Genomic DNA, 13,689 nt, shown 5'->3' with positions numbered 1-13,689 from the left:
TTTATAATATATTTCAACAGCTACAAAATTGCCAACTCGATTTAATTGTAGCTGTTCGAATGAATTCCAATAAACTTTTGTGTTTGTTTTTTATTAAGATGATGGGTTTGGGTTCCTTTCAGCTGTGTTGTTCCTAAGCCCCCATTTCCAAGCACAGGCCTATTCATGTCACATGCTGAAGAGGACAGACTCTGAAGAGAGGCCAGGCCGAAGGTCCTATCAGGGCTCTTGCCCCACGTTTTAGAAGGAACCTGCTGGCAAACTCTCCAAAGTTACCCAAAGCCATGCGACCTAGAGACTTCCCAGGAACAACTCCCGAGTGCCCCTATTGGACCGCAGTGACTTGCGCAGGGAAACAAAAGCGTTTTGTTGCCAGGGTCGCTATTGACACAATCCATTCGACTTCTAGACAAGGCCAAGGGTGGGTGGGAGAAGAGCAACTTCTCGCGAGAAGCCCAACAGGCACTTTAAAGAAGCCAAGAACTCGCGAGAAGTCAGACAAGGCGCGTCTCTGCCCTGGCAGGTCCTTCTCCTGACTGAGGAACCCAGGGGGGTAGATGCCCCGTGTAGGGCAGTGCTGGCAATGACCTTGGAGGGTACATCCTCTACTGTCATGGAGTTTCCCCTGGTCGGACAGACAGACATTAAATATTTAGTTAAACCATTAATTTGTGTTTGTAAAAAAATGGTCAGAAGCACCAAAGACAAGTACAGGATGAAATGGAGACAAGTAAGCGAGGTCCCTGACCTGTTTGGGAGGACAAAAATGACCTTGAGCTGAGTGTGAAAAGGTGCTGGGCAAGAGGAGACCCCTCCCCTGAGGCAGAACCGCGCAGCCTGTGTGAAGGGACTCACCTTTGACCCCCAGGGAGGAAGGTGAGAGGACAGGTTGGAAGGGAAGCTCTTTCCGTTTTGGTTTTCTAGAGTCAACGTTTAATAATGAGAACATTGTCACATTTTGCTTGGTTTAAAGATAAAAAGAAGAAGCATGTGCCACTGTTTGTCCTTAGGGGTGAGCTGTTACTAGAGCCCACAACAGTGAGTGGATGCTTCAGATAACAGATTTTCTGTATTCTTTTTCCCTTATTTTGGTGCATTAGAGTTGTAGGTAATAGCTGGGTTCATTTTGACATAACCACACATGCATGGGATTTAAGTTACTCCATTTCAGTACCCAGCACAACTCCGCATTTCCGTCTCCTCTTCCTTCTCCCTACTCTCCATTCCCTATTCTACTGGTCTACTTCCACTCATTTATTTATTGATTTTTAATTGATGATTTATAGATATACCTAAAGGTGGAATTCACTGTAGTAAATTTATACATGCACGATTTTGTCCAATGCATCCCACATTTCCTGCTATTTTTTATGACATCCATCATTAGTAGAAGCCAGCAAGCATTTCACAACCATTTTCTCTTAAATATATTGCTTACTGAATTCTTTTCATTTACTTATTTATTAACTAATTATTAATTTTGGTTCAGGCTTGGAAATTTGCTCTCTATTCTCAGTTCCTGCCTGCCACAAACAGACCCCCATCCCTGGCCATCTCATTTATCATCCACACTCTTCCTGAGCATGGGCTCCTCTGTAAAGCCTGCTTTCGGACCAAAGATGTGAAGGATCTTCCTTCCTACTGCATCACCTGACTTCCTCCCTATTTCTAACCCTGGGACTCACATTCAGAAAACTCATCAATATGCTGCTCTGTTCACAGCACGCCCCAAGCACAGTCTCTCCGAGGCTGAAGCTCCACACAAGCCCAACATCTGAACCATGGCACCCACGTTCCTTTCACTGTGTCCTTGCTCTGTGTTTCCGTCACTATCTGTCCCTTTCCATTTTCAAATCATCCTGACACGGAGGCTCACTTGCCTTCTAATTCTGGATTGCAACCTCAAGGTATCAGTTCATAAGCATTGAGTAGATTTTGGGTCCCCTGTGACTCTGATTTGGTACTTGAAGTAGCTCTGATAGTTTATTTCTATCACAAACCTGTGATCTTCTGCATATTTCTTCTTTTGGATAAAACAAGGGACCGGGAACCAGAAGATCTAGCTAGTCTGGCCTTCTTCATTTGATGGAGGTATAACTTCAAGAGACTTGCCTCGGTCCTCTGAATACTCACTTTCTTCTTTGGAAATGAGATATGCATGCCACTCTTTCTGCATCACAGGGTTGTAGTGAACCCCCTTGTTAGTCACTTCCTTCTTCATTCTCTTAGTCTTTGTTTAAACATTACTACCTCATAAGGACTTTACTTGATCTCTCAGATGAAAACAGAGGTTTCCAAACTATACAGTCCCATAATGTCTAGTGTTACATTTTTCAAAAACTGCATTGCTCTTGTAATTGCCAGTCCAACATGCTTTTTTCCACCCACCCTCAAGCACACTATAAGCTCCATGAGGGTAGGGATAGTGCTTGTCTGGTTCAGGTCTGTCTTGGTGTCTAGCGCATCCCGGGATTCAGTAAATACTAGAGGATGGATTAATGAAGGATGTTAGTGAAAGTGCTTTTTAAGAAAGCAGCTACTGCTATCATTGTTATTATTGTTATGAGTATTAGTAGGAATAGTAGTGGATGTAATTGCAGTAGTTGTATATTAGCAATGTTGTCACCATCAAATACAGGACAAAAGGATATCACAAAATAGTGACAATATATCAATATACATGTACAATCATTCCCCTTTCCACCTTCATCCTTTTAACCTATAGAAAATAGTAACCAACAGCAAAATGGGAAGGTAAGGTACAGAATAGGAGACAATATTTGCAAATCTTGGGCTGCAAAGGGAATAAAATCCAAAATATCTAAGGAACTCATGCAACGAAAGAGCAAAAATACAGATAACCTGCTTTTAAAATGAGTAAAGAACCTCTGTAAACATTTATCCAAAGAAGACATATGAATGGCCAACAGGTATACGAATAGGTGCTGAGTGTTACTACTGCCAGGGAATGCAGATTAAAACCAAATGACACGGCATCTCATGCTTGTTAGAATGATGATTGTCAAAAATTACAAAAGATATATGTTGGTGACAATGTGGATAAAAGGGGATACTTGTACACTACTGGTGGGAACATAAATTGATACAGACATTGCAGAAAACATGGAGAAGATTCCACAGAATATTAAAAATGGAACTGCCGCCTGATTCTGTCGTCCCACCACAGCATTTCTATCTAAAGGGAATGAACCCCACATATCAGAAATACTGGTACTCCCCTGTTTACAGCAGCAGTATTCATAATAGCCAAGATACAGAATGGAATATTACTCAGTCACAAAAAAAAATGAAATCCTGTCATTTATGGTAACGTGGATGGAACTGCAGGACATAATATTAAGTGAAATAAGTAAGGCACAGAAAAATAGTAGCATATTATTTCTTTCATATGTGAAAGCTAAAAAAATGTAGACTGCATAGAAGTAAAGAGTAGAATAGTGTTCATTAGAGGGTAGGAAGGATAGTAGTAAAGAGGTATAAATGGTGTTTGTATCATGAGTTGCAAATATATAATTAGACAGCAGAAAAGAACTTCTAGCATTCTAGAATGCAGTAGGTGACTCTAATTTACAATGATTTATTATGTATTTCATAAAGGAGAAAAAGATGTGGTATATGCACCACATGGGATATAATTCAGCCATGGAAAAGAAGTAAATTTTGTCATTTTCAACAGTGTGGATGAACCTAGAGGACACTGTGCTAAGTGAAACGAGCCACAGGATGACCAATACTAAAGGAGCTTACTTATTGGTGGAATCTAAGAAAGTCAAACTCACAAATGCCTCCTGTGTATCTAGAAGATGTCAGGTCCTGGGAATACAGGGTGGAGTGAAGCACTGTCCCCCACTACTAGGCCATAAATCTGGGCAAATATAGAGCTTGTATTTCTTTGTATAAAAAGTCAAACATCTTCACTGAGTGATTTTTTTAATGGCATTGTACTGTACCTGAAGGCAGGCTGGGGCACGTCCCTGGGGCTTGTTGACATCCACAGCTACCAGCTGCCAACCGCCAGCAGCATCTTCGTGGAACATCTTCAAGACAAAGAGGGAGGTGAGTCAGAGACACTTAACATGGAACACTAAGAACTCTGTCTCCCACTTTCTGCACAGTTTATGTCATCGGAAATGTGTGTTCTTATAGGTTTATATTTAGAAAATGATTCACTTCAATTATGTTCATTTTAACGCTGAAGACTTAGGTGAATAATGATAATAACAAGAGCAAGATAATCACTTCCTTTTATTGAGCATGTGTTACATTTCAGGCCATTTCTACCTCACCTAGGCATTGTGTCTAATTGCTCAAATACTATTCTTCACCTGAGAAATGCTTTGATAAATATTTTATCCCCATTCTATTGATGACTCTTCATTAGATCTTGAGGAAAATGCAAGCTAGAATTCTAAAGCATGATGTGTAATGTCATGCTTTTTACCATAGGTGGTAGTTTTTATCTTTAGTGGACACTTCTTACTGGGATAATTAAAAGTATTCTCATGGTAGATCATATCAGAAGCATGCATGTAGCATAGGGAAAGAGACTGGGGTCATTTTAATGGTAGCAAACTAGCATGTCATTTGGTTGACTTTGTGCAAATATTTTAACTAAGCCATAACTAATTTGCTCAATAGAAACTTCAGGTGCATATTTATGAAGGGCATACATAATCTCTTTGGCTTAGAAGATGTAAGTGATTGAAATTCCGGCTACTCACACCTACTAAATTCTGAAATTCACTCACTTGACTGAATATCTTACTGCATATTCCACTATCTCAACCATTACTTATCCATCAATATTACACCCAGCTGGGAGACATTTCCCACTTGTAAATATTTTCCCACTGACAAACTGTATCCCCAGTTCCCTAGGCCTGTGTGGCAGGAGGAGGGCTGGTAACAGGACAGGGTGTAATTGCAAAGTTTTGTTTTCCTAAAAGAAACTTAACTCTAAACATTCACTGTTTCATTCCTGCCTGAGGTCACTGTTTGGTACACATACAGTTTCCTTTGCCACCCTTATTTATGTCTTCCTGTTAGTCTGACCTTGTGTTGAAAAGGGTAATTGTTGATGGAAATCTGTATGAGATGATGCAAGGGACATTACCTAAGATTTATCATCATAATTTCAAACTCCTAGCAGCAGGGACCGCAGATCATTTGCAGAAACTACACTAGTCCTCTGTATAAGAAGTGAAGCCCAAATTCACAGGCTGAACATGTAGGTTTTTTTTTTTTTTTTTTTTTTTTTTTTTAGAGAGAGTGAGAGAGAGAGTGAGAGAATTTTTAATATTTATTTTTTAGTTCTCAGCGGACACAACATCTTTGTTGGTTTATGGTGCTGAGGATCGAACCTGGGCCACATGCATGCCAGGTGAGCACGCTACCACTTGAGCCACATCCCCAGCCCTGAACATGTAGTTTTTAAAGGACAAAATCAAGGTCCATTTTTACACACAGCCTCTTTGACTAGAGATGCCACTGCAGATTGTTTATCTCTGCTGTCCATTTACAGTGCTCACTTTCCCTTTTAGATGCATTTTAAAAGCTGTTCTTGGCGGTAGAATCAAGCACATCCTTCCTGAGTAGGCTCCTTCTGAGAATTCTACATGGGTGCAAAGCGAACCTGTCAAGATGCCTTTTAAAGTTCCTGTCAGAATCCTGGGATTCTCCTTTTAAGGACCAAAGACAAAGCCCACTTGTCAGTCACTGGCTAAGAGCCCTCTGTTTGGAGGACATATTCCATACTGTCTTATCACACTACAAAGCCTCCCTGGGGCTTATATTTGCTTTGATCAGTCAAAGACTAATTTTCTTTGTTAAATTATTTTTCCAGCAGACCAAAATCAAATGAGTCAATTTAATTGTTAGTACAAGAGTTCTGTCAAGGTCATTCCTTTGTATGAAATAAAAAGTAAAAAAAAAAAGAAGAAATCATGTTCAATTTCTCTCTAGTCCCTCAATTATAAAGTAACATGTAGTAACAACAGAAGATTTTTGAGAGAACTTGGGTTAGTTAGCAGAAGCCAGGAATTCTTAGAGACTCCAGTCCTTGGCGGGAACGTGGTGAGAGCTACCAACTGTCCCTCTCTGTATCCCTGTTTTCCAATGTCAGAATTTTCATGGGTACACTAAGCCTTTAGGGGGAAAAAAAAGATTATTTCTTGTCTATTTTTGGAAGTTGATCTTGACCATTTAACAACATATTGGCCTATAAGCGTTAAGCAGAAACCTTCTTTTTCTCTTATATTTCTCATTCTTGCTCTCTGGAATATATATGTCAAGGTTAGAGCTACAATGGGCATTTTAATCTATGAGGTAAATTTGGGAATCGAGGCTTGCCATATGCCACATGACTACAAACACACAATTCTTTTCCTTTTGTATTAATTTGCTTTCAGTAGACCTTCATGTCAATAAACTTCAATCATTATTTTAATGGTTTGCATTTATTTCAATATCATAATTTATAATCGACAACTTTATTGCTAAACATTCAGAATCTTTTCATTTACCAAAATGCCTCCATAAACAACCTTAAATATAAATCTTGGACTTTGTCCAAAATTCTTCATAGGACAAATTCCTAGAAGTGGAATGTCTTGGTCAAATCATATATACATCCTTAAGGCTTCTGATACATATTGCCCAACAGTTTCCTAGAAAAGACGTTCCAATGCACATTCTCACTGACTATGCATGAGAATGTCCCTCTGAGGCAACAGTTAGGAGAAGTTAGCTTGGGGCGAGAATGAAGACAGCATGTTGACAGTAGGGCTTCCAATGGCTAAATTAAAAGGAGGTCAGATCTTATAGTGAGTCAACTGAAGGCTCTGAGAGCTCAGTAGCCTGGCTGAAGTCCCAGGTCTACCAGTTGCCCATTATGTAATGTTGGGCAAACTAATTAACTTTCTAATCCCTGTCACTTTTTAATCTGCAAAGTGGTAACAATAGCAGAATGCACTTTACAATGTTATTGTGAAGATTAAATACCTTGGTCTGTAAAGTCATTACACTGTGCCTGGAGCTGCCCTCAGTATCTATTAGTGCTTGTAATACGACAATGTGACTTGGTGGAATGGCACCAATCATTACAGATATGGATTTCCATGGCCCTTTCCCTTTTGTATAATCATGTGGAAACCAGGAAGACGTCATCCTGGACAATTCTCACAGGGGTGTCCGTTTGCCTCTGCTAGAGTTTTATAGTGCGTCACTTGTTTTACAAAGTAAGAATGCTTCTGGAATTGTTTTTACAGGCAAAATATCATCATTACTCTCATCTTATTGTGAGAGAAGGAACCCTGGTGGCCCAGGGAACAGCTAGGAACTGAATTAAAATCCCAAACCTAAGACACCGCCCACTCGTGGGCAGAGCAATGTGGAGAAAGTCTACAATGCATTTTGAAATTTTATGCTGCTTGGATTCTTTCAAAATCAATCATTTTAAAAAATAGGTAATCGTCACCATTACACAAATAATGACAGGGGATACCTGGCTTGATTTCTTTATTCAATAATAAATCCTGCAACAGCCTCCTTAAATCCGATCTCCACATGACTTCCCGTAATGGTGCAGGGGTCCAACCCTGTGGCCTCTTACCGGACAGAACTCCTGGTTGCCAGGAGAGCCCTTCCCTGACTACACTTAGTGTATTGCTTTCTCATATTTTAAGGATGTACATTCATGTGGAAACCTATGGTCTTGTACTACAGTAAACACATTTTTCTAATGTACCATCTTTGAGCATCAAGTTATGCACAGTGTTTTTTGGGGAGGTGAGAATTCTTTCCATGTTTGATCATGCATCTTTTCATTTATGTTTTCTGCCTTTTTACTGAGCATTGCACTGCAAAATTGCTATGGGCATGTTCTAAGACTGTTGATGGGATTCCAAAGGAAGAAAAACTTAGAAGTGCCCTTTAATTCTGTACCAACCCTATTCTTATCCATCTTCTATCTTAATTAGGGATTATCAATTCAAAAAACTTGTGTCAGTGAGAGTGTTCAGAGATTATAACAGACCCAGAAGTTATTACTCTCTTTACAGAAGCAGAACGTTTATTTACCAAACCCCGAAAGAATCCCCATTGGACCTAACATTTGCAAATGTAAGGTGTGTGCTGGCTGCCTGAAGACTGCTTGTGTCCCTGTCACTACCTATAACAGAAAAAGCAGCCTGGGGTGGCACTAAGGCTTAGCAGCTCTTTTGCTGCTGTTCTGGAACAATTGGGATAGACTCCTCTTTATCATGAGCCAGTGTGGGTCAGAGGACATTAGGATAAAGGTCTGCATTAAAGAGGTGCTACGCCCAAGACTTCTTCCACCTCAACACTGAGTAGGAGTAGCTCTGTGTGGACTATCACGAGTCCCCGGAGTCTGTCCATCACTGGGCACATGGCCACAGTCACCAATGGCTAAGAACTATCAAGGTATGAAACTCACAAGCCCCCTCACATTCAGGCCGACTCAGGATTACCTATCTGATCATTTCTACACCATTTCCTTCTTCCTTGACACTTACTATGTTACCGTCTCCATTTACTTTTCTGTAGTTGGTCTACGCTATGACTTAAGGGTATTTGGTGGCAGTCATTCAATTGAAAGATGTTACTTTGCTATTTTAGAGAAAAATCCTCTTCATTGATTCCCTTTTGCCTCTAAATGGTCCATATCAGAGCCAGCTGCCTAAGATGTCAGGACACCATGGTTTTGTCCTATGACTGTGTGTGTGTGTGTGTGTGTGTGTTTCTACACACACGAATGGCTGTCATGGGAAGCCTACATTGTTTGAAACATTAACAAGTCCATCATGCCCAGGACCCCTTTAGACCTTCATATGGAATTACTGCAAATTCTCACATACTAGGGAAAGGCAAGAATGGATTTTAAGTCTGAAAAGTGACATGCTTTACAATGCCATCTTTTATTTTATTTCCTTAGACTATCCTGTTAGAATGAGAAATGTGTGATTTAGTGTTTTAAACCACTTTCAACGTACTCCTCAACAGTGTTTGGCCAGATTTTACAAATATAAGAGAATCACAGAAAATGCTGCCTCTCCTCCATACACAGAAAAGCACCTGGGGCCTCTGGCAAAGGGGATTGAGTGTGGGCGGGGCCTGAGGCTGTTGCTAGGCTGCCCAAGTGGTCTTCCACCAGAGGATGCTGGCAGGAGTTTAGTCGCTTAGCAACCTGGTCCTCAGTCACAGCGCTTTTCTTAATGAAGGTTTTTCACAGTTCTCTGTGTGATTACCTCTAGTCGCATTTCCTCCGAATTACAGACTTATGCCTCCTGATTAAGTACAATTTGGCATCGAAATAATTCTGTACAACTTTGTTCAAAGTCTTCACATTTCATTTTCTACTATACCATGGGCTGATTTGGAGGCACCTCTAAACATTACTATTCCAGCTGTGATTTTACCCATCAGAGTTACCTGATCAACATAATATGGAGTAAAGACATTTTAGGCCATACTCCAGGGGCTCTGCATGCACCTCAAGTGCTTAGTTCACAGTGCCATGTGCCATTAGGTGTCAATGCCTGGGACAGGAGGCATGCCCTTGGAGAGGTTATCACCTCAGAGAGGTCTTGGAACTTTATTACACCTCACAGTTTGCAAAGAGAGGAGAGATGGATGTGGTTGATTCCCTGAAGGCTTTCCTTTGTGGAAAACCCAGACAGCATTTGAAAAAAATCTTTCAAGGAAATTTGCAGTTTTGCGTTTTGTTTTTGCTGAAATTGAATAGCATCACCACTATCGTTGTCTGTGACGAATGCTCAGAACAATCTAGACTCTAGAGCATCGTAAAGATGCTATAGCATCATAAGGTTTTTCCTACATGTTTATATGTTGAATAGCATCTAAACACATAATTCTAACTATGAGTTTGATCTGAAAGTTTTCCGAGTAAAATTTGTACCTTGAATCTTTCATATACTTTGTCCTAATAGGTTAGTAAAAGTGAGTAGAATTATAATAATTTTTAAAAACTTTAATATTAAAATAATACTTAAAAGGGATTATATCATTTTATTCTTGATTCTGGAACTTTTATTTTCTCTCTGTGCTATGAAGATTCATAAGACATAAACCTGCCCTTCCTCTTTCTAACCACCACCAAAACAAGCACACAAAATGAAAACACAAATAATGACAAAAATTTTGCTGAATTGCCCTCTTATGTAATTAACTGCTCTGGTGCATTAATTGGAAATGGTAGGCCATCTCCAACTCCTCAGGGTGTTTATGTAAATCCTTCCAAATATATAGTGACTCCACAAAAATCACAGGCATGCCCTGGTGGTGAGGGATCTTTTCCATTCTCTATTGAACTATGATTGGTTTGTTTTGAATGAAATATATTTTCCACTCCTAAACTTCTAATCCTGTACATAAGGGCCATTATCTAGGCTTGCAATTACATGAATAAAAATAGGAAATTCCATAGTTGCTATATTGGATCTACAAGCCCTATGAAGACTTGTGATGTCAGAACCAAATCAAAGGTCCAAAATAAATGTGGTTGGCAATCTGGGTTTTGTATCTAAATCACCCAAGGAGCTACTAAAAATATATAAGCATCACCATAACATCCCTGAGAAAGTCAGACTCGATTGTTGGGTTTGGGTCCTGCACCTGTGTTTTCGAACAGCTTCCTAACTGTGCCTGATTGTTCAAGCCCATCACACCTTGCTCTTGTTCCACTGATGAGGACGGGCTTTTCCCCTGTCTCAGTGGGTAGTGACATCCTGGGGCTGATCCCATACCTGTGTGGTGGCTGTGGAGGTCGTGCTGCTTCTTGATCCCCACATTTGCTGAAACTGAACTCTGATTTCTGCAAATGTTTCAATGATGACAGCGATAAAGACATTCTGCAAGAAAATGACAAGCCATGTTTACCCAACACTGGGAATGAGGGGGCAGCTGCCCACCAAACGCAGAAGGCTTACAGAATCTGCCCAACGCGGGGACTTTATTAGTACGATTTGTTCCAGTACCTTAACAAGCCAGGCAAGGAAGAAAATCAGGGTGATGAAATAGAAGTAGGAACGCCAGCGGGGGAAGCTGTCGATGGCTCTGTACATGAGGAACACCCAGCCCTCTTGAGAGGCAGCCTCGTAGACCGTGAAGATGCTGGTGCCTGTCAGGAGACAGAAGAGCACATCGAGGTACCACTGACTTTTGAAATAGAAAAACGTTTTCAGAGAAACAATCAACATTTATCCATGCTCATTTCTCAGTGACAGAAGCTTTTCCACACAGATTAAAACTGCATGTGACATTTCATCGTTCCCTTGCTTAGAATTCTGCTAAAGTTGTTTCTGACATCAAGCCAGAGGAATTCCGATGTCTTCAGTGAGAAAAATAATTTTGTATTATGTCTCTAGCTGTTAAATGCATCTAATAAAGGGGAAAAGGAAACAAATATTCCAACCAAGTATAGATAAGAACAACAACTAAAAAATGTGCAGCGTTGAAGCCTTCCACTTGAGTTTAGCACTTTCAGTGTGTTGAAAATCATCCACCAAAGTTTTAACCAAAATGAAATAAATCTGAGAATTGGGTTGCATTTGAAATCACTTTGTGATGGGACACTAAAGTATCTCAGGATGCTGATAGTACTCTGAAGGAACTCGTGTTCAGATTCCATGATGTTTACGGAACACCAAAAGGTAAATCATCAAAAGTGTCTCATACTTGAGGGGACAACTGTCTCACTGAAAATATTCCTGATAATGCAAAGAAATTTTAAAATGCATAGATAGATTTTTGGATATTGTTTAAGAGAACATAAAACATCATTTAGGGAAAAGACGTGTTTTTTCCTCACAACACCATGAGATATTTTATAAGTAGACAAACAAAAGCTTGTAAAGACTAAGGAACTTGTTCAAGGTTGTACAGATAATGAATAACTAGGGAAGTAGAACTAGCCCAGTCTTTCTGGAACAAGGTTCTACACATCTCAACAAGATACAGACTGCCTCACATCCTTTGTGCACATAACTTCTAGTTTGTGAGGAATAAATTACTGAATTTGTGCAAGGTTTTGGTATAAGGTGAGTGCTTAAGGCATTTCAGATATCATTACTTTTATTATTATAAAAGAGGAAATTTGTGTTTACCATGTAAGTAAAATATATTACCTACTTAAAGTTGGTTATAAGACTAATAATATATGTTATTCATAAAACTGGCAAGCAAATGACATTGATAAATTCTACTGATACAAATGAGTTAAATTATTATAGAAGATAAGCCAGTGCCCACCCATGCACATTCTGATCCCATGGAAATGCACAACCAGAATGTGCACTAGAGCAAATGTCCAAACCAAGGAGGGGGTTACTATGGCTCAGTGGACATCCCTGTTTCTGAGCCTGTGCACACATTAGCATGAGCATGGAGGAAAATCCAATCATGTGGAGCACAGCAAAGTTGCTATGAAAGCAGACAGTGAGAAAGCAGGAGGCTTGGAAGAAAAGATAAGGGAAAGAAGGAAAGCACGGCCCTATTTGGTGACTGCCTAATATGTATTAATGTGTGTTAAGATGCTCTTTACAGAAAATCCTATAGCAACTGCCTCTCTGTTTTTCCTTTGTGTTCTTTACATATTTTTATTTTTAATTGACACACAGTAATTATACATATGTATGGGGTACAGTGTGACATTTCAATATATTCAAGCAATGTGTAAGATTCAGATCAGGGCAACAGACACATCCATCACTGCAGAGTTATTGGTTTTTGTGTTATTTTGTGGAATATTCAAAATCCTCTCTATTAGTTACTTTGAAATATACAATTAATTGTTGTCAACTGTACACATCCTACTGTGCTACAGCCGAAGCAACCTGTCCTCTCTCTGTGCACCTTCCTCCACGTCTTCCCAGGCTTGGTAAACACTGTTCTGCTTTCTACTCCTATGAGACCAACCTCTCAGCTTCCACACCTAAGTGAGAACACGAGTTCTATCGACTCACTTCAAGAATCCCATTTTGAATATTGGTGAATCAGTGCCCTAACAACTGGCATTTGACAGCTTACACTTGTATCCTAAGAAAAATCTCTGTCTCATCAGGTAGGAGGCAGGTGCAGATGAGGGCACATATTACCCATCATGTTCTACAGAAATGCAAAGTGAAAGTCCCTGGTTCATGAAGGTGCACAGGCTAGAAAGTGGTAGGACCCGTAACTGAACCCACTCATCTGGTTACCTATTTAAACATTTTTTTTATCATGCTCTTTGTACTTTATCTTGCTTGAGACTGCACCTTTAAGAAGAGATCATTTTCTCTGGTTATTAATCTGAATGAATGAATGAATATGGCCAAGTTTAGAGCACATCAATACACTCTTGAAAGAAAGATGACTTTTCAAAGTTTGGGAGAGAAGCACAGACAAGAAAGAAGATGTCAACAGCAAACAGAAAAGAAACTGTTTCCATGAATGATCATGTGTACCAACAGTAAGCACCCCTTGCTTCTGTGGGCTGAATATAAAGGACCATTTTAACATAAAACAAATAATTGCTGTCCCTTATTTCCTTTGAGTTCTTGAATGAAAACAGAAAAGTGGCCGCTGAAATCCATTATGAACCACCATTAAAGTTTAACAACTTTGCCAATTGACCATTTTTTTTTGGTGAATTAT

At 39.8% G+C, this 13,689-nt stretch overlaps 1 protein-coding gene across 1 annotated transcript in view; it reads right to left on the bottom strand.

Moving 5' to 3' along the window:
- The window catches only part of NALCN (sodium leak channel, non-selective), a 288,158-nt gene that overhangs the window by 188,188 nt on the left and 86,281 nt on the right, over window positions 1-13,689 (bottom strand). The window contains exons 7-9 of the mRNA XM_081302231.1: window positions 11,034-11,176; window positions 10,803-10,907; window positions 3,972-4,058 (exon numbers count right to left, since the gene is read on the bottom strand). Coding sequence (XP_081158357.1) covers window positions 3,972-4,058; window positions 10,803-10,907; window positions 11,034-11,176 — 335 coding nt within the window. The remainder of the gene's footprint in view (window positions 1-3,971; window positions 4,059-10,802; window positions 10,908-11,033; window positions 11,177-13,689) is intronic.

The sequence above is a fragment of the Spermophilus citellus genome, assembly GCF_964194105.1.
Source record: "Spermophilus citellus genome assembly, chromosome: 1".
Taxonomy (NCBI): Eukaryota; Metazoa; Chordata; class Mammalia; order Rodentia; family Sciuridae; genus Spermophilus; species Spermophilus citellus.
This window is presented reverse-complemented; position numbering and strand designations above follow the sequence as displayed.